The 22,610-nt window shown below is 41.6% G+C and overlaps 1 protein-coding gene across 3 annotated transcripts in view; it reads left to right on the forward strand.

Moving 5' to 3' along the window:
* Positions 1-22,610, forward strand: part of rb1cc1 (RB1-inducible coiled-coil 1) — a 192,443-nt gene that overhangs the window by 45,877 nt on the left and 123,956 nt on the right. For all 3 annotated transcript variants that reach the window (XM_072254930.1, XM_072254939.1, XM_072254948.1), the window contains exons 7-8: positions 8,892-9,062; positions 19,045-19,229. In XM_072254930.1, the coding sequence (XP_072111031.1) occupies positions 8,892-9,062; positions 19,045-19,229 (356 nt within the window). The remainder of the gene's footprint in view (positions 1-8,891; positions 9,063-19,044; positions 19,230-22,610) is intronic.

Below are 22,610 nucleotides of genomic sequence, written 5' to 3' on the forward strand. Positions count from 1 at the left end.
TAGTGTCTTGTAACCACTCAGCCTATCTCCTTGCTTTTGTAGAAACATAGAAAACCCACAGCACAATACAGGCCCTTTGGCCCACAAAGCTGTGCCGAAAACGTCCTTACCTGAGAAATTACATAGGGTTACCCATAGCCCCCTATTTTTCTGAGCTCCATATACCTGCCCAGGAGTCTCTTAAAAGACTCTATCATATCTGCCTCCACCACTGGAGCTGGCAGCCCATTCCATGCACTCACCACCCTCTGTGTATAAAACTTACCCTTGACATCTCCTCTGTACCTACTTCCAAGCACCTTAAAACTGTGCCCTCTCGTACTAGCCATTTCAGCCCTGGGAAAAAAGCCTCTGACTATCCACACGATCAGTGCCTCTCATCATCTTAAACACCTCTGTCAGGTCACCTCTCCTGTTCTGTCGCTCCAAGGAAAAAAGGTCGAGTTCACTCAACCTATTCTCATAGGGCATGCTCCCCAATCCAGGAAACATCCTTGTAAATCTCCTCTGCACCCTTTCTATAGTTTCCACATCCTTCCTTTAGTGAGGCGACCAGAACTGAGCACAGTACTCCAAGTGGGATCTGACCAGGGTACTATACGGCTGCAACATTACCTCTCAGTCCCTAAACTCAATCCCATGATTGATGAAGGCCAATGCACCATATGCTTTCTTAGCCACAGTATTCTATTCCCCTTGGAAATAAACGCTAACATTGCATTTGTCTTATTTACTACAGACTCAACGTGTAAATTAATCTTCTGGGAGTCTTGCACGTGGACCCCTAAGGCACTTTGCACCTCTGATGTCTGATCCTTCTCCCCATTTAGATAATAGTCTGCACTATTTTTCCTTTTACCATAATGCATTATCGTACATTTCCAAACACTGTATTCCGTCTGCCAATTTTTTTTTCTGTCCATTCTTCCAATTTGTCTAAGCCCTGCCGCAATTGCATTGCTTCCTCAGCAGTACCTACCCCTCCACCTATCTGCGTATCTTCCGCAAACTTTGCCACAAATCAATCAATTCCATTATTAAGTCATTGTTTTCCAATGTGAGAAGTAGTGATCCCAATACTGACCCCTGAGAAACACCACTAGTCACTGGTAAAGACCCCTATTATTCCCACTCACTGCCTTCTGCCTGTCGGCCATTGCGCTGTCCATGCTAGTACCTTTCCTGTAACGCCATAAGATTTATTCTTGTTAAGCAGTCTCATGTGTGGCATCTTACCAAATGCCTTTTGAAAATCCAAGTAAATGACATCCACTGCCTTCCCTTTGCCCACCCTGCTTATTACTTCCTCAAAGAATTCTATCAGATTTATTAGGCAAGATTTCTCTTTACAGAAACCATGCTGACTTTTGACTTATTTTATCAGTAGTCTCCAAGTGCCTTGAAACCTCATTCTTAATAATAGAATCTAACACTTTCCCAACCACTGAGGTTAGACTAACTGGCCTATAATTTCCTTTCTTTAGCCTTCATTTTTTCTTAAAGAGTGGAGTGACATTTGCAATCTTTCAGTCCTCTGGGACGATGCCAGAGTTAAATGGTTCTTCAAAGATCATGACCAATGCATCCATTATCTCTTCAGCAACCTCTTTCAGGACTTTGGGATGTAGTCCATATGGTTAATGCCTTCCACAGTGAAGACAGATGCAAAGTACCCATAAAGTTTATCTGCCATTTTTGTCCCCTATTATTACATCACCAGCATCATTTTCCAGTGGTGCAATATCAACTCTCACCTCCCTTTTACTCTTTATACAACTGAAAACACTTTTGGTATTCTGCTTTATATTATTGGCATTTCATCTTTTCTGTTGTAGCTTTTTTAGTTGCCTTTTGTTGTATTTTAAAAGCTTCCCAATCATCCAACTTCCCATTCACTTTTGCTACCTTGTATGCCTTTTCCTTGGCTTTTATGCAGTCCTTAACTTCCTTTGTCTGTTCCCATTTGAGCATTTGAGAACTTCTTCCTCTGTGGGACATATCTATCCTGTGCCTTGTGAACTAATCCCAGAAACTTCAGCCACCTCTGTTCTACTGTCATTCCTGCTAGTATCCTCATCCAGTCCACCTGGGCAAGCTTCTCTCATGCCTCTGTAATTCCCTTTATTCCATTAAGATAGTGATACAAGTGACTTGTGCTTCTTCCTTTCAAATTGCAGTATGAGTTCAATCATATGATCACTGCCTCCTAAGGGTTCCTTTACGTTAAGCTCCTGAATAAGATCTGGGTTACTACATAACACCCAATCTAAGATGGCTTTTCTCTGAGTAGGCTCAAGCACAAGCTGCTCCAAGAAGGCGTTCAACAAATCCCTCTCTTGCGATTCGACACCAACCTGATTTTCCCAATCCCCTTGCATATTGAAGTCCCCCATTACAATTGTGTCCTTGCCCTTATTACATGCCTTTTCCAGCTCGCTTTGCAATCTCAACCCCATAACTTGGCTACTATTTGGAGGCCTATATATGATACAAGAAGAATAAGAGGAGATTAGAAAGAAACAAAGTTATGAAAGGGATAGATAAGATAGAGGCAGGAAAGTTGTTTCCACTGGTAGGTGAGACTAGAACTCGGGGACATAGCCTCAAGATTCAGGGGAGTAGATTTAGGATGGAGGAACTGCTTTTCCCAGGGAGTGATGAATCTCTGGAATTCTCTGCCCAATGAAGCAGTGGAGGCCATCTCAGTAAATATATTGAAGACAAGGTTGAAACTATTTTTGCATTGTAGGGGAATTGAGGGATGTGGGGAAAAGGCAGATACGTGGAGATGAGTCCATGGCCAGATCAACCATGATTGAATGGCGGAGCAGGCTCGACGGGCTAGATGGCCTACTTCTATTTATTATGTTCTTATTACCATTATGTTTTTTTTTTTCACCCTTGCAGTTTCTTAACTTCACCCACAAAGATTCAACGTTCTCTGACCCTATGTCACCTCTTTCTAAAGATGTAATTCCATCTCTTACCAACAGAACCACACCACCACCGATGCCATCTTGGCTGTCCTTTTGGTACAAAGTATATCCTTTGATGTTATGCTCCCAACGAAGTCTTCCTTTCAGCCGTGATTCAGTGATGCCCACAATGTCATACAGACCAATCTCAAACTGTACCACAGGTTCATCCACCTTATTCAGACTGCTACACACATTTAAACACAACACCTTCAGTCTTGCATTCTTCGTCCTTTTGAATTTTGCCTCTGTGGTATGACTTAACTCTTTGCTCTGTCTGCATTTGTACCTAATCATTGGCTTGTCCTTCTTACATTCATGTTACACCCATCATTTACTTGTAAACCTGCTGGCTCATCCTCAGCTCCATCACCTGGTTCCCATCCCCCTGCCATATTAGTTTAGACCACTCCCAGCGGCTCTAGTAAATCTGCTTGCAAGATTATTGGTCCCCCTCTGATTCAAGTGCAATCTATCCCTCTTGTACAGGTCCCAATTATCTAGAAGTCTGAACCCCTGCCCCTTGCTCCAGTCCTTCAGCCACACATTTATCTGCCACCTTATTAGAAACATAGAAAACCTACAGCACAATACAGGCCCTTCAGCCCACAATGCTGTGCCAAACATGTACTGATTTTAGAAATTACTCAGGGTTATCCATAGCTCTCAATTTTTCTAAGCTCTATGTACCTATCTACGAGTCTCTTTAATAGACCCCATTGTATCTGCCTCCACCACCGTTGTCAGCAGCCTATTCCACGCACTCCGCATTCTATGTGTTTTTTTAACAAAAACTTCCCCTTGACATCTCCTCTGTATCTACTTCCAAGCACCTTAAAAATGTGCCCTCTCATGTTAGCCATTTCAGCCCTGCGAAAAAGGCCTCTGACTATCCACATGATCAATGCCTCTCATCATCTTGTACACCTCCACCAAGTCGCCTCTCATCATCCGTAGCTCCAAGGAAAAAAGGCCGGGTTTACTCACTTACTGTCATAAGGCATGCTGCTCATTCCAGGCAACATCCTTGTAAATCTCCTCTGCACCCTTTCTATAGTTTCCACATCCTTCCTGTAGTGAGGTGACCAGAAGTGAGCACAGTACTCCAAGTGGGGTCTGACCAGGGTCCGATATAGCTGTAATATTACCTCTCGGCGCCTAAACTCAATCCCATGGTTGATGAAGGCCAATGCACCATATGCCTTCTTAACCACACAGTCAATCTGCACAGCAGCTTTGAGTGTCCTATGGACTTGGACCACAGGATCCCTCTGATCCTGCACACTGCCAACAGTCTTACCATTAATATTATATTCTGCCATCGTATTTGACCTACTGGGCACGTGGCCAAGTGGTTAAGGCATTTGACTAGTGACCTAATGGTCGTGAGTTCAAGCCCCAGCCGAGGCAGCGTGTTGTGTCCTTGAGCAAGGTACTTAACCACATAGTGCTGTGCGACAACACTGGTGCCAAGCTGTATCGGCCCTTGCCCTTCCGTTGGACAACATCGGTGTCGTGGAGAGGGGAGACTTGCAACATGGGCAACTGCTGGTCTTCCATACAACCTTGCCCAGGCCTGCACCCTGGAGAGTGAAGACTTTCCAGGAGCAGATCCATGGTTTCACAAGACTAATGGATGCCTTTATTTATTTGACCTACCAAACTGAACCACCTCACACTTATCTGGGTTGAACTCCCATCTGCCAATTTTGCATCCTATCAGTGTCCCGCTGTAACCTCTGACGGCCATCCACACTACCCACGACACCCCCAACCTTTGTGTCATGAGCAGATTTACTAACCCATCCCTCCACTTCCTCATCCAGGTCATTTATAAAATTCACGAAGAGAAGGGGTCCCAGAACAGGTCCCTGAGGCACACATCTGGTCACCAACCTCCATGCAGAATATGACCCATCTACAACCACTGTTTTCCTTCTGTAGGCAAGCCAATTCTGGATCCACAAAGCAATGTCCCCTTGGATCCCATGCCTCTTTACTTTCTCAATAAGCCTTGCATGGGGTACCTTATCAAATGCCTGGCTGAAATCTATATAAACTACATATATTGCTTTACCTTCATCAGTGTGTTTAGTCGCATCCTCAAAAAATTCAGTCTGGCTATTAAGGCGCGACTTGCCTTTGACAAAGCCACGTTGACTATTCCTGGTCATATTATGCCTCTCCAAATATTCATAAGTCCTGCCTCTCAGGATCTTTTCCATCAACTTACCAACCACTGAAGTAAGACTCACTGGTCTATAATTTCCTGGGCTATCTCTACTCCTTTTCTTGAAAAAGGGAACAACATCTGCAACCCTCCAATCCTCTGGAACCTCTCGTCCCCATTGATAATGCAATAATCGTTGCCAGAGGCTCAGCAATCTCTTCCCTCACCTCCCACAGTAGCCTGGGTTGTATCTCATCTGGTCCCGGTGACTTATCCAACTTGACATTTTCCAAAAACTCCAGCACATCCTCTTTCTTAATGTCTACATGCTCAGGCTTTTCAGTCCACTGTAAGTCAACCCTACAATCGCCAAGGTCCTTTTCCCTAGTGAATACCAAAGCAAAGTATTCATTAAGTACTTCCACTATCTCCTCCGGTTCCATACACACTTTTCCACTGTCACACTGGATTGGTTCTATTCTCTCAAGTCTGATCCTCTTACTCTTCACGTACTTGTAGAATGCCTTGGAGTTTTCCTTAATCCTGCTCGCCAAAGCCTTCTCATGGCCTCTTCTGGCTTTCCTAATTTCATTCTTAAGCTCCTTCCTGCTAGTCTTATAATCTTCTAGATCTCTATCATTACCTAGTGTTTTGAACCTTTTGTAAGCTTTTCCTTTCTTCTTGACTAGATTTTCAACAGCCTTTGTACACCATGGTTCCTGTACCCTGCCATGCTTTCCATGTCTCATTAGAACGTACCTAAGCAGAACACCAAGTAAATAATCCCTGAACATTTGTCACTTTTCTTCTGTACATTTCCCTGAGAACATCTGTTCCCAATTTATGCTTCCAAGTTCCTGCCTGATAGCCTCATATTTCCCCTTACTCCAATTAAACGCTTTCCTAGCTTGTCTGTTCCTATCCCTCTCCAATGCTATGGTAAAGGAGATAGAATTGTAATCACTATCTTCAAAATGCTCTACCACTGAGCAACCTGATACCTGACCAGGTTCATTTCCCAATACCAGATTAAGTACAGCCTCTTGTCTTGTAGGCTTATTTACATATTGTGTCAGTAAACCTTCCTGAATACACCTAACAATCTCCACTCCATCTAAACCCCTTACTCTAGGGAGATGCCAGTCAATATTGGGGAAATTAAAATCTCCCACCATGACAACCTTTCCAGAATTTGTCTTGCTATCTGCTTTTTGATGTCTCTGTTACCATTGGGTGGTCTATGAAAAAATACCCGGCAGAGTTATTGACCCCTTCTTGTTCCTAACTTCCACCTACAGAGACTCAGTAGACAATCCCTCCATGACTTCCTATTTTCTGCCGCCGTGACACTATCTCTGATCAGCAGTACCTCTTTTGCCTCCCTTCCTGTCCTTTCTGAAACATCTAAAGCTTGACACTCTAACCATTCCTGCCCCTGAGCCATCCAAGTCTCTGTAGTGGCCACAACATTATAGGTCCCAGTACTGATCTGCACTCTAAGCTCATCCACTTTGTTCATGACAATCCTTGCATATAGACACATTTCAAACCATCAATCTGAGCGTATCCCTTCTCTATCACCCGCCTATCCTCCCTCTCACACTGTCTACAAGCTTTCTCTATTTGTGAGACAACCGCCCCTTCTTGTTTATTCTATTCCTATCCTCACTGTCGCGTGGCACAGGCAGCAATCCCAAAATTACTATCTTTGAGGTCCTACTTCTCAGCTTCCTGCCTAACTCCCTGTATTCTTTTGTCCAGGACCTCCTCCCTTTTTCTTCCTATGTCATTGTTAGCAATACGTACTAGGACTTCTGGTTATTCACCCTCCTATTCAGTTTATTGTGGTTGTGTCCAGAAACATTTCGGACCCTGGCACTACAGAGGCAATCTACCATCTGTGTTTCCTTTTCGCTTCCACAGAATTGCCTCTGTCCCCTGACTATTGAGCTCCCATATACTGCTACCATCCTCTTCCGTTCCCTGCCTCTGAGCCGCAGGGCCGTATTCAGTGCCAGAGGCACAGTCACTGTTTCTTCCCCCAGGTAGGTCACCCTACCTCTCCGCCCGGCTTCCCCCAGCAACAGTACTCAAAATGGAGTACTTATTATTGAGGGGGCCAGCCACAGGGGATGCTCTTGACCATCTGATGTTCTCCCTTCCCTCTCCTGACAGTCACTCATTTATCTGTCTCCTGTAGCCTTGGGGAGACTACTTCCCTGTAGCTCCTGTCTATCACTGCTACACTTTCCCTAACAAGCCGAAGGTCATCGAGCTGCAGCTCCAGTTCCCTAACGTGGTCTCTAAGGAGCTGCGTCTCCATGCACTTGGCCCCGATGTAGCCATCGGGGAGGCTGGGAGTCTCCTGGAAATCCCACATCTGACATCCAGAACAGAACGAAGGGTCTCGGCCTGAAATGTCGACTGCACCTCTTCCTACAGATGCTGCCTGGCCTGCTGCGTTCACCAGCAACTTTGATGTGTGTTGTTTCCAGAACAGAACACTGGCTCTGTAGACATACCCCCTATTCTCTCTAGAATTAAGTAAGGAATAAACTTACTGAGCCTCCGCCTGTTCTCACCGAAGCCTTGCTGAGCCGAAGCCTTACTGTTCTGACTATTCCAATGACAACCGCTGCTACGATGACCACTCTGCGATACCTCTCTCTTGTAGAGATGGGGGTTTTTATAAGCTCTTTGTTGGACCCGCATGGGAACGCTCCTGTTGCTTAAAGAACCTTCACATGCCTAACTTTCTCTTATCACCTCTATCATAGCTGCATCCACCTCTGCTTAATGGCACCCACACCCTGTTTAACAATTGTCCCCCTCTTTCCTTAAATGCATGCCTCTAGTGTTAGACATTTCTACCCTGGTAGAAATATACTGCTGTCTACTGTGTCTGCCCCTTCATTTTATAAACTTGGAAAAGGTCTCCTCTTAGCCTCTGCTGCTCCAGTGAAAACAGCTACTGTTTGTCCTACTTCTCTGTGCCCTCTAATTTAGACAGCATCTGTATCCTGTCCTTGACCCACATCCATAGGATGATCAGAATTGATCACTGTATGGATGCGGATCATGGAGAGGATAAGTGAAAGAAATAGTATTTTTTAGGGTGGCATTTTAGTGTATAATGCTATTACAGCACCAGTGGCCTGGCTCAATTCTGTCACTATCTGAAAGGAGTTTGTATGTTTTCTCCGTGACTGCATGGCTTCTTCCAGGTGCTTCGGTTTTCTCCCACATTCCAGAAGCGTATGAGTTAGTAGATTAATTGTAATTGGGTGGTGTGGGTTTATTGGGCTGGAAGAGCCTGTAACCATGCTGTACCTCAAAATAAATAACATAATTTCTTGACTTTTCAACTCAGTGCCTTGACTAATTAAGGCAAGCATGCCATACGCCATCTATACTATCCTTGTGCGATCACTTTCATGGAGCCCTGGACTTGAATATTGATATCTGAGGTCTGATGATGAATTTTGTCATTATTCTTAAGAAATAGAATATTTTTAATGGATGTTTGAAAGCTCAAAATATTCAGCAATTTGTTGAATGAGGCCAAAGTAGATTGTTATTTTTTTTGTTCTGATAGTTATTTCTTATAGCCTGCTGATTCTCATTTCATCGCATATTTGTATAACAGGAAAACATTTTGGGTTAAAAGGACAGCAAATTGGACAAAAGAATGTCCACAAAATATAGATATTGGAAGAAAAATAGTAAAACTTTGCCCTTCCTTTCAGCTTGATCCAGAAATCCTTAAGCCATTTCTGACAGAGTGTCGCGAAACTATTGCAAAACTTGATAATCAGAACATGAAGGCAATTAAAGGACTTGAGGACCGATTGTATGCCCTGGATCAAATGATAGCCAGTTGTAATAGACTGGTGAATGAACAAAAAGAATTAGCCCAGGTAAGTCTTCATCACAAAAATATAGGTTAATACAGGATAACATATCGTGCAGAGTATTTAAGAGGATTGAGATGTTGCAAAGTTTACACTGTTTATTGATGTCATTTTGAACAGGTGTTATGGTCAGTCCATGTTTGTATCATCTATTAATATAGAATGTTGTTTCCTGTGTTTATGGTATCTGAGCCAGTGTTGCTTGATGCTGAAATTGGCAAACAGATTAGGGGAACTTTGTGTTTGAAGACTTTACTCCTTTCTGACATCAGTTGGTCAAAGCATTAATACTCAGAACTTTTAATGAACAACTATTCACATTAAGTGCTTTGTTGTTAACCGGTGTATAAAATGTTTAAAAATGATTAAATTTGGATATGTACGTGGATAGGTGGGGTTTAGGGGAATTTAAATAAAATGTGTGCAAATGATACTGGCAAGGTTGTCACTGGTTAGTTGGGCTGATGGGCCTGTTTTCATGCTGTATTCCTCCGACTCTAAGTCACTAGGGCGGAGTAAGAACTATCCCAGAATGCTATAGGAATTAAGGGTGGAGATTTTTGCATCTTTGTCAGCCATGGGCGAGGTTCTAGAAGTCTGAAAAATAGCAAAAGTTGTTTCTTAATCCTGCTGCCCTTCTCAAATAACGTAAGTAACCACTGGCCGGTAAACAGAGTCAGTCGATGGTAGGCAAATTAGCGGAGAAAATTCTAAGAGACAGAATATGTGTACATTTGAAAAGTAGGGATTAATCAGGGCTAGGCAGCGTGGCTTTGTGAGGGGGGTGGCAATCCTGTTCCACTGATTTGAGGTTTTAGAAGGGGTAACAGAGATGGCAATAGATATTGACTATATAGATTTTAGTAAGGCTTTTGACAAGGTCCTGCACGGCTGGTTCAGGAAGCCAAGGCCAAGGTACGAAAGCAGCTGACTTGTAATCCAAAATTGTCTTGGGTAGTGGTGGAAGAATATTTCTGTGACTGAAAGTTGTACCATAGGGGTTAGTGCTGAGTCCTTTGTTTCTGATATTAACAACTTGCCTGTAAAAATAGGAGGTACGATTAGTAAAATTATAAATGATGCAAAAATTGGTCTTGTGGAAAGTGAGAATGGTTGTTTAAGATTACAGTTGGTTCTTGTGCAGATTAGGCAGGTGGATTTTAATCCTGGTGGTGCCCAATGCACCACTGACGCCAGCCGGCCAGTCATCAAGGACAAGTATACAGAAAGGTGCCTGACAAAGGCCAGCAATATGAAGTGTCCCATCCACGCAACCATCCTGCTCGTGGACTGTTTGCCTCCCATACCCATCAGGGAGGAGGCTATGTAGCAACCACGCCAGGACCAGCAGACTCAGTTACCTTTCCCCCAGTTAGTAAGGCTGATCAACACCTCCACCCCACCTCATACTTCATCATTTCTTTTCAGTCATCTTGTATGCAGTCACTATGTACACATATAGAATATGGAACAGTACAATTCTAGTATATCAGCTATCTTACATATTGATATTTATTGTATTTATTTTATTACTGTTTTCTTTGTCCTATTGTGTTTTTTTTTTGTGCGGCATTGGATCTGGAGTAACATTCATTTTGTCCTTTACACTTGTGCACTGGAAAAAAAGGATAGGATACACAAGGGCTTCCTGGGTTGTCATGTGTGACATGTTGGACTTTGGGAAATCAAATGTAAAGGAATAGTATGTTGTTAATAGCAGGACCATTCCCAGTATTGTCACACACAGTGATCATGAGGTCAAAGTCCATAACTTCCTGAGAGTGGCTGCACAAGTTGATAGGGTAGTAAGAAGACATTCCTTTATAATCGGAGCATAGAGTTAAAGAGTCAGGAAGTTGTATTGCAGCTTTATAAAACTCTGGTTAGGCCATATCTGGAGTATTACATTTAACTCTGGTCACCCCATTATAGGAAGGTTGTGGAAGCTTTGGAAAGGCTGCAGGGGAGGTTACCAGAACGCTGTCTAGATTAGATGGCGTGTGGTATGAGGAGAGGTTGAACAACTTGGGTTGTTTTGTCTAGAGTAGCAGAGGTGAGAGGTGTCCTGAGAGGTTTATAAGGTTTTGAGTGACAGTAGATGGCTGGTATGTTTTTTCCAGGATGGAAATGTTTCTTATCAGAGAACATACATTAAAGCTAGGAGGTGATAGGTTCAAAGGAGATGCATGTGGCAAATTTTCTTTTTACACAGAGCAGTGGGTGCTTGAAGTACACTGCCAGGGGTGGAAATGGATACAGATATGATAGAGGTGTTTGAGATTCTTAGGCACATGAATATGCTGGGATGGAAGGATATAGATTTGTGTAAAAGGGACTAGTTTAGTAGGCTTGTAATTACTAACCTAATTAGTTCAGCACAATATGTGCTCTATGGGTAACCAAAGTTATGTTAAAAACAACTTTATTCAAATACTTCAATGCATAAATATTTTTAAGCTAGCATTATTTAATGATAATCATTAATGACTGGATGTGGTATGTATTCCATATGTTTAATTATGCTTGATCTTAGAATAATTATTCAAAAAAGTATAGCAAGTGTATGTAAAGTAAAATTATATGACTTGAGGAAAAACAGCCTATTGACTTTTATCAGAATGGAACCGTTATGGAACCTGGAAATTACCTGTGTTCAGTAAATGGTAAGGCACTATGGAAAGTTCCAAGGCTACAGTTCCCTACAACCAATAACATGGGTAGATATGGTGGTGAAGAGGGGCGGTTGACATGCTTTCCCTCACAAGGTAGTGTGTAGAATGAGTTCTAATATTATGTTGCAATTTTATCAAGTGCTCATTAGGCCTAACTTACAGTTATTGAGTGTAATCTGGTTATCACACTATATAGGAATGATGTAGTTTCCTAAAGAGGGTGCAGAGGAGATTCAAAGGATATTGTCTTAATTACAGTAATTATGGGGTGTGATTAGATACACTAGGCTTATTACATTGAAATGGAGGAGCTTAAGTGAATTGATAAAAGTAATCAGAGATGTACAGTAGATTAAGCAGATAGTCAAAATCTTTCTCCAATTATACAAGTATCAAAAACAAGCGGCCATAGATTTAAGGGGTGAGTTAGGAATTTTAAGGGGGATCTGAGGGGTAAATTTTGTTTTGTACGGTGATTGATATCTGCAATTTGCTACCAGATGAGATGGTGGAATTTGATAGAATTACTATGTTTGAGGCATTTATACAGACACTTCAGGCAAGAACAGAAGTATACCGTGTGGGGAAATGAGATTTGTGCAATTGGGCAAAAAGGTGGCATGAACATGGTGAGCTGGTGAGCCTGTTTTTGTGCTGTACAATTATGACAATTTATAACTGATATTGAGTATTTTAGAGTGCAGAATAAGGACTGGTATGAGATTGAGAATAATTAGTACTTCTAATTCTCCTTATTTGTTTGATTTAATTGATGGGAAGATGTTCCAAAATAGTAACTTCCTGATCCATTGGAATACCATCAGTAATTGAAAGTAGAGAAAATGGAATTTACTGGAAGAGTTTACCAATAAACAAGAGATTCTGCAGATGCTGGAAATCTACAGCAAAACACAAAATGCAGAGTCAGCGTATCAGACAGAGATCCCCCTTCAGGACTGGAAAGGAAGTGGGAGGATGCTAGAATGAAAATGTGGAGGGGGTGGGGGAGGAGGATTAGCCAGAAGGTGATAGGTGGAGCTCGGTGGTTGGAAAAAGAATCTTGATAAGAGAGCAGAGTGGACCATTGGGGAAAGGGAAGAACCAGGGGAGGTGATGGGCAGGTGAGGACAAGAGGTAAGAGGCCAGAGAGGGGACTAGAAGAGGGAAGAGAGAAGAAAAAAAGATTATCAGAAAGAGAAATCGATGTTTATGCCATCAGATTGGAGGCTACCAAGATGGGATATGAGGTATTGCTCCTCCATCCTGAGAGTGGCTCAGTGGCAAAGGAGGAGGTCATAGATTGACTTGTCAGAACGGGAAAGGGGATTGGAATTAAAATGTTTGGACCCTGGGAAATTCCACTTTTGGCAGGTGAAGCAGAGGTATTCAACAAAGCAGTCCACCAATTTACTCGGGTGTCATCAATGTAGAGGAGGCTGCATTGGGAGTGCCGGACACAGTAAGTTACCTCAACAGGTTCTGAGGCCTGTCTATGTGTGTGGGGGGGTGGGAAAGGGTTTGATTGTTTGCTGTTTTTGTTTTTGATTGTTGCTGTTGCTTGTGTTCCACTGAACATTGCGGACATTCTGTGGAGAATGTGTAACGACACCTGCGTGCTGCTCCCCAGTATATCCTTGGTTGTTAATCCAAATAATGCATTTCACTGAGTTTCAATGTACATGTGATAAATAAATCTGGATTGAATGACTTGAATTCATGACTGCCTTAATTTCTTGTATTGGCTCCTTGATGTAGGACACTGTGTAGATAGAGATACTTTCCTCACTGAGTAGCAAGTCAACCATGCTCGCTGCACTTATAACTGCATTTTTCACCATTGATAACTTTGTTCCTTAGCGTCTCACCATTTGTTGAACGTCCTTGGATTTGATGGTGACACCAGGACCAGAGATCTCCCCACATTTGGCTTTTAGCACATATTTACTGCAGTGTTCATGTGTAGGACCTGAAACAAGTTGTTCAGGGCTCAGCTAGCTAATAGATCTCTGTATATATCTGCTAGCTGGCCCTTGGCATGATCTGACTCTCATCAATATCAGATCACATAACTCACGTAGATTTTTCATGAAGTTTTCTTTTAGAAATTCTTCAAAAATTCCTTTAAAAGTTTTAACCACTATAAAGAGTAATGTTAGTAGGTTGGCAATTGTATAGGTGAATTAGTAAATTAAAATCTATTTTTGACAATCAAACTATAAATAAGTGGTAATTATTTTGAGAAATAAATTGGTGGTGAGCTTGACTTGGCACGTAGCACTGGATGATTTTTAAAAAAAAAAATCAGTGACAAAGCTAGAAAAGAGATACAGGTCGACCTTCACTAATCGGACTACCTGTAATCCGGTTGCTTCGATAATCCGGCACTGATTATGCTTAATGTGATCCTTCTGTAATTTGGCATTTTCACTAATCCGGCACTCCTCAGGTTCCAGTGATGCCAGACTAGTGAAGGTCGACCTGTATTAATTTACTGATGTGCCCTGTTTGTTGATTTGTTGAGTCATTTAAAAAGGAGAGGAAAAATGTAATGTGCTGTAGATTTCTATGTTCTATGTAATTGCGATAGTGTAGTCAGGAGAATAGACACAGTTCTCTGTCGCAAGTATTTGGAAAGGCTATGTTGTCTGGTGCCTGGGTTTGGGATATCTTATCTGACCTTGTAGAGGAGTTTGGAGTGGGAGGGGAAAGATCCAGATGTTGTAGCCATGTGGGTACCAACAATGTAGAAAGAATAAGGAAAGAGGTTCTATTGAGGGAATTGGAGCAGCTAGGGATCAAGTTAAAACACAACCAAAAAGGTAACTATCTGTGGATTGTTAACTGAGCCATGTGCAAATTGGCACCAGCCTAATGAGGTCAAAGAGTTGAATTTGTGTCTTAAAGATTGGTGTGGAAGAAGTGAGTTGTATGTTAATGATTTTGGTTGACAAAATTGATGGCTTTGTGGTGAAGTTTGTGAATGATACGAAGACGAGTGGAAGGGCAGGTAGTGTTGAGAGAGCAGGGAGTCTGCAAAAGGATTTGGACAGATTAAGAGAATGGGCAAAGAAGTAGCAGATGGAATACAGTGGAGGGAAGGAGAGTACATGTTCATTCTCTTCGGTAGAAGGAATAATGGCATAGGCTATTTTCTCAATGGTGAGCAAATTCAGAAATTGGAGGTCCAAAAGGGTTTGGGAGTCCTAGTGCAGAATTCCGTAAAGTTTAATAACTTGTAGGCTTATTCAGTAGAAGGAAGGCAAATACAATGTTTGCATTCATTTCAAGAGGAATAGAACATAAAAGCAAGGATGTAATGCTGAGCCTTTAAGGCTTTGATTAGACCACATTTGGATATTTTCACAGTATCAAAGAAAGGATGTGCTAACATTGAAGAGAGTCCAAAGGATTTTTATGAGAATGATTCAGGGGATGAAAGGATTAACGAATTTGTTGGCTCTGGCTCTGTACTTTTTGAAATTTAGAAGAATGAATGGGGGATCTCATTGAAACCTACTGAATATTATAGGACCACAGTAAAGTGGATATGGAGTGGATGTTTCTAATAGTGGGCAAGGCTGTGCCCTCTGGTCCCAGACATGGAATAGAAGGATGTCCCTTTAGAACAGATAAGGAGGAATTTCTTGAACTGGAGGGTGGAGAACCTGTGGAAGTCATTGCCACATATGCTGTGGAGGCCAAGAAACTGGGTATATTTAAAGCAGAGCTTGGTTAGTCACAGCTGGTGAAGGTTTTGGACTGTAAGAGCTGGCACAGCTATCAAATGTTTTGCATGTCTCTAACTTTTAAGAAATGTTATTTCTTCAGCAGTTTGATTGGGGCACGACTGCGCAGGGGCGTGGACGTCAGCTAGTCAGAACAGCGAGAAGAGTTTAAAAGGAGGCAGCTTTACAGAGCGGGGATCGAGCAGAGGGAGACAGAGTAGGAAGGGTTTAGCTCAACGGGGCTTTGGCGATAACAGGTCGAGGCGAGATAGGTTGCCTGTGTAGAATACAGACAGGAAAAGTGTGCGTGAGGCTGGTGTTCTGTGCTTGGTGTCAGATGTGGGAAGTCCAGGAGACTCCAGCCTCCCGGACGACCACATCTGCGCCAGGTGTGTCGAGCTACAGCTCCTTAGGGACCGCATTAGGGGACTGGAGCTGCAGCTCGATGACCTTTGTCTGGTCAGGGAGAGTGAGGAGGTGATAGAGAGGAGCTATAGGCAGGTAGTCATATCGAGGCCTGGGGAGACAGATAAGTGGGTAACAGTCAGGAGAGGGAAGGGTAGGAGTTAGAGGCTAGAGAGCACCCCTTGGCTGTTCCCCTTGATGATAAGTACTCCTGCTTGAGTACTATTGGGGAGGCCTACCTGGGGGAAGCAACAGTGGCCACACCTCTGGCACAGAGCCTGGCCCTGTGGCGCAGAAGGGTAGGGAAAGGAAGAGGATGGCAAGCAGTGATAGGGGACTCTATAGTTAGGGGGTCAGACAGGCGATTCTGTGGATGCAGGAAAGAAGCACGGATGGTAGTTTGCTTCCCAGGTGTGAGGATCCGGGATGTTTCTGATCGCGTCCATGATATCCTGAGGTGGGAAGGAGGACAGCCAGAGATTGTGGTACATACTGGTATCAGTGACATTGGCAGGAAAAGGGAGATCCTGAAAGCAGACTACAGGGAGTTAGGAAGGAAGTTGAGAAATGGGATCACAAAGATAGTCATCTCGGGATTACAGGTGGCCCCCGATTTCCGAATGTTCGCTTTACGACACCTCGCTGTTACGAAAGACCTACATTAGTTACCTGTTTTCGCTAACAGAAGGTGTTTTCACTGTTACAAAAAAAGGCAGCGCGCGCCCGAACAGCCAAGCTCCTCCCCCGGAACTGTATTCTAGCCGGCATTGCTTAAACACGTGCTTTATCTCGATTTATTGTGCATCCATTAGCAAGATAGGTTCTAAGGTATCAGAAAAGCCTAAAAGAGCTTGTAAGGGTGTTACACTTGGCGTAAAACCAGACGTAATTAAGCATTTCGATCGTGGTGAACGAAGTAAGGACATTGTCCGCGCATTGAACTTGCCTGCGTCCACCATTCGCACTATTTATATGCAGAGTGAAAGAATTTTGAAAGCTGCTGATGTTACTGTTGGCTCTGCTCGTAGCAAAGTGGTCTCTCTTAGTCGGCATCCAATAATGGATAAAATGGAAAGTCTATTGCTTGAGTGGATTGATGGGTGTACAAAGCGTGGTGTTCCATTAAGTTTTCTTATACTTAGGGAGAAATCAGTCAGTCTTTTTAATAAGCTGAAACAGAAAACACTGGACGATGGTGATGAAAGTGTTGTGAAAGTGGAATTTAAAGGTAGTCATGGGTGGTTTGATCGGTTTCTTGAGGTGAGGGCAGCTTCATAGTTTAAGCAGTGGTCCCCAACCTCCGGGCTGCGGACCAGTACGTGGCCGCGAAGAATGCAGTGGTGCAGCGGTAGTCGGAACGCACCCGGCATATCTTTAAGACAAAAGCCGAAATAAACAAGCTAATTAATTAGGTGCCGCCCGGCACGTAAATGTCAGCCCAGATCAGAGGCAATTGTGGATTGCGTCAGGTGCTTATTCGTATAAGCAAGTGTTTAACTGTGACAAAACTGCAATTTATTGGAGTCTTCCCGATTCCAGTAAGTGCAACTACACTGTACATACATTATTTCTACTTTATATAGGCTGTGTATTTTTTTTAATTTTATTTTTATTTGGATAAGGAATTCACAAATATCATGTACTTTTTTCACACATATAACCTTTTCCATTTTTTTATATGTATAAAACTACAATTATTTATACATTCTTAAGTACACATTGAGATGATATAAAAGGAAAATAAACATTTAAATAGATAATTATGTACTGTGGTAAATCTAACCTATTAGGCTGTATTTTTATGTGTTATTTGGTATGATTTGGCAGCTTCATAGTTTAAAGGTTACTGGAGAGAGTGTTTCTGCCGAGAGCGCTTCCGCGAGATTTTCACTGCATTAGTGCTGCAGAAAAATATTTCTTCTTTATATAGGCTGTATATTTATCATATCATTCCTGCTTTTTACTATGTTACTGTTATTTTAGGTTTTATGTGTTACTTGGCATGATTTTGTAGGTTTTTTTTGGGTCTGGGAATGCTCAAAAGTTTTTCCCATATTAATAAATGGTAATTGCTTATTCGCTTTACGACATTCCGGCTTATGAACCGTTTCATAGGAACGCTCTACCTTCTGATAGCGGGGGAAGCCTGTACTGCCTGTGCCACATGTTAGCGAGTATAGGAATAGAGTGAGATGGAGGATAAATGCATGGCTGAGGGATTGGAGCAGGGGAGAGGGATTCAGATTTCTGGATCATTGGGAGCTCTTTTGGGGCAGGAGTGACCTGTACAATAAGGGTGGGTTGCACTTGAATCCCAGGGGACCAATATCTTTGCGGGGAGGTTCGCTAAGGCTATTGGGGAGAGTTTAAACTAGGATTGCTGGGGGGTGGGAACCAAACTGAAGGGGCAGTTGGCTCACAAATACAGAAAGCTTGGAGACAGTGCAAGAGGGAGGATAGGCAGGTGATAGAAAAAGAACGTGCTCAGACCGATGAGACGTGTCTATTTTAATGCAAAGTGTATTATAAACAAAAGCATGGATCAGTACTTGGAGCTATGATGTTGTGGCCATTACAGAGACTTGACTGAATGTGGAACCAAATGCTGAGGAGCCTACAAACAAATGAACCTGACTGCAGAGTGTCCACAAGAAAAGTCCATTCAGTCCTTGATCACCTATAATCAATTCCTGAACCATTGAGCTAGTTTCCTTTAACAAATGGTGTCCCTTTTTTTTCCGGTTTGTTCAAAGTAAAGGGCAGGATTTATTTTGTAATTTGATTGAGAGTTTAATCAGGATTTTTCTGAATGGCAAATTATTGCAATCTGGTTTGATACCTATCATTTCTGTGCTCTAAGTTGGAACTGTTAACATTTTAAAAGCTCTCTAAATATGGTTAAACTTCACATCAGTTTTATTGCATTTGCTTCCCATCTAAATAGATTAGGGCTATTAATTTTAACATTACAAAAATCACAAAGCATCCCTGAGACTGGAAAATTCTACACCCTTCCATACACCCCCTCCACAGTTCATATAGATAAAATGTTGGTGCATCCGAAGCGTAGTATTTTAATAACCAGAAATGTATACCTGAGTTGAATGAAAAGCAATCCAAAAAAAAAGCAAATGAAGCTCAATGTCAGTGTTTTTGTATTAATAATGCATTGTTTTATACCAACAGGGATTTTTAGCTAATCAGAAGAGAGCTGAAAACCTGAAGGACCCATCTGTTCTTCCTGATTTATGTCTGAGTCATGCAAATCAGTTAATGATCATGTTAACAAACCACAAGAAGCTGCTGGATATTAAGCAGAAATGTACCACTGCTAAGCAGGAACTTGCAAACAACTTGCAAGTCCGGTTAAAGTAAGTCCAAATATACTGCAGGTGTTGAAGTTTTTTTCTGTCTATATTCTAAAAGTTTGTGAGTGTGATAGTGTGAAATTATATTGCAAAGTTCGAAGGATGTGATTTTCATGTAGTTTTTCCATGGGCATATGTTCTATACTCCTGGAGGTTAAAGAAGTAGAAGAATTCAACTTGAAAAAGTGAGGTGCAAAACAGCTTTTTCTCATGAATGTTCCACACCTTAATTTGATGCAAAATGCAAAAATTCTGAGCAAGTTAAAGATTGTCTGTGGAGCAACAAGCTGCTGCCACTTCAGGTTGATGCCCTTGGCTCAGAGACTTCCTTTACTTGGCAGAAAATGTATGTTATTCCATATCTATAGATTTGTTTCTGGGGGAGGAGGGTTTAAAAAAGAAGCGGAAACCAGTGACCAGATTATGCATTCATTCTTTCCTGTTTTTTCCCTCCTCTTCAGTATTGAACTCTTAACCTAATTAGTGAATGTTTTTTTTGCTTATCTAGTCCTTGGTCTTGCAGTCAGAATAATGTAATTTATTAAAGAAAAAGATAGAATTCGTAATCCTAGAAACTAATTCTCTTCAAGAGATCAGAGGAGATCAGGGAACTCATTCCTAATTATTATTCCTTAAAATTTTTTTAAGTAACAATATTTTAAGTACACAAAATGGAAGCCTGGTACATTTGATTAGAGGCTGACACTACTGAAACATGGTCTCGGCTCAATGTTAACAGTTCTTTTCAACCCACAGTTGCTGCTGGAACTGCTGGAGAAACTCGGTGGGGTTGTTTTGCTGACTTCGTTAAAACCGTTCTGCCAAGTGTGCGCTGCATTTCCTTGTGTTTGGCCGATGTTGTTAATCACTAGTAGCTGCTTTTTGGTGTATAGCCTCTTGAATCAATGAATGTGATGTTATGTGATGTTTTGGATCTTTAAAATACATTTGATAAGTTTTTACATGAGAGGCTGGTCAATAAGGCTAGAGGATATATAATGGAAGTGAGATGGATTGAGAAATGGTCTTCAGATATAAAACAAAGAATGGTAATAAGTGAATCTTCCTCAGTCTGGCAGGTTATATAGTGTATGGATCAGTACTTAGACTCCAGATGTTCATGATCTTTATCAGTGATTTAACTGAAGGGGGCAAATGTCACATTTCTAAATTTGCTTAAAGTGCATAATTAGGTGTGATTATGACTCGGCTTGAGGGAGTTAAATAAGCCGATTGAATGAACAAGAGCCTTGCACCAGACATAACTGAAATCAATTTACAATTCAGATATTGTGAAGAAGGCTAGAAGATTTGTTAAGATGTTGAGGTTTCACAATATAAAAGTCATTGAGAATTCTGGTAGCAGAGGAGCGTGAATCTATATGGGTAGTACTAATCATCTGTAAGTGAAGTTGGAAACTCAAGTCTAGATTATGGTAGAAACTATCTGCCTCAGTTCAAGTTTCAGGCTCTGCTGCAATCTAGGAAATGGAAGAACTTGGTACCAAAGGAAATGATGAAACGTTTTTATTTGCAGGGAACAGAATCAACGCTAAGTCAAGTTTTTGTTGTATACACAGGTGCCATGAAAAGCTTGCAGCATCATTACAGTATTGCATAGTTCCATTCTATAATTATTTAAGTTGCACTGTACACTTATTTACAGCAACATTCACTGGTCTTGCAGATGGTAGATGTGGAGGAGGGAGAAAAGTTATGGGTATTCATTATTTGTGTGACAATGAGGGTCTAGTCAATAAGGTTGGAGTATATATAATGGAAGTAATATAGTGATATAGATTGAGAAATGGTTGTCAGATACAAAGCAAAGAATGGTAATAATTGAATCTTCTTCAGGATCTAGTGCTTTCCAGGCATATATGATGAATAAGCTCTTCTCTGACTAGAAGCCGAGAAGAATTTATTTGAATCTTCCTCTTTTTGGCAGGTTATATAACTTTTCAGGTCTGTGTGAATTTGTATGAACTCCTTATGATCACATGGGTTTCTTTCCACATTTCAGATGGATGGGTTGGTAGCTTAATCTTACGGCAGAGCAGGAAAAAGTCATTTATGGATATGATCATGGAATATTTATTCTGCCAGATACAAATTAGCTAGATATGTGACTCAATTGTGGTGGACAGAGAAACAACATCAACATGTCAGGTCACTTTCATCAGGAAATGAGACGGGTGGTATAAGTGAAAGGGTGGACCAAGTGATCGAATGTCACAAGGTCGTGTTGCCAATGCCCTTGGCTTTACATTATTGCCTTAGGCTCAATATTATACCATTATTGATTTTTCTGTCTGCATGGTAGGAAAGTGTTTTTTTTACAAAGCATTTTGAGTAACCCCTGCATTTCCTTAATTGTTTTTCCTCACTGGTACATCAGTAGCTTTATAAGTGAAGCTACTATACTTCTGTGAATACTGATCTCCACATATCTGAGGTTTTTTTAGAAATGGTTGTGAAATAGCTTTTTAAAATCTACTTAGTTTTGAGTTGAAATTTCCCATAAATGAAAATATTTTCAGATGTGTTTCCTATTGTGAACAACAATTTGCTGTCAGAGTAATGGCAAATCACAAAGCTGCTTTTGACATTTGTGGCTGTTCATAGTAGTTAAGTTACCTACCAAAGATTGCTATTCTGCTATTGACTTTGTACAGCAGCTTGTGGTTGAGCCTACTAGGGGAAAAGCAATTCAGGATCGGGTGTTGTCGCAATGAATCATTTGATTAGGGTGCTTCCTTGATGAGGAACCGATAGGAGGCAGTGTTCATAATGTGATAGAATTTGCCCTGCATTTTGAAAGGACAAAAGTAAAGTCAGGTGCATTAGTATTATAGTGTAGTAAAGGCAATTACAGAGGCATGAGAGAGGAGTAGGATAAAGTTGACAGGAAGGTGACACTAGCAGGGATGACAGCGGAACTGCGATGGTTGGAGTTTCTGGAGGCAATTCAGAAGGCGCAAGATAGATACATCCCAAAGATTTCTAAAGCAAGGTTGAGGCAACAGTCATTGACAAGGGAAGTCAAAGACAGCATAAAAGCAAAGGAGATGACATATAATATAGCAACAATTAGTGAGAAAGTACAGTATTGGGAATCTTAACCAACAGAAGGTAACTTTAAAAAAAAAAACCTAAGGAGAGAAAAGATGAAATATAAAGCCAATAAAATAAGAGGATACCAACGGTTTTTCAGATATAAAAGTTAAGGGAGGCAAAGGTGGATATCGGACTGCTGGAAAATGACACTGGAGAGTTAGTAATGGGGGACAGTGAGATGGTAGACGAACTTAAGTACATTGCATCAATTACTGTGGAAGACGTCAGCAGTAAGCCAGAAATTCAAGAGTATTGGGGCAGAAATGA

The sequence above is a fragment of the Mobula birostris genome, chromosome 1, assembly GCF_030028105.1.
Source record: "Mobula birostris isolate sMobBir1 chromosome 1, sMobBir1.hap1, whole genome shotgun sequence".
Lineage (NCBI taxonomy): Eukaryota > Metazoa > Chordata > Chondrichthyes > Myliobatiformes > Myliobatidae > Mobula > Mobula birostris.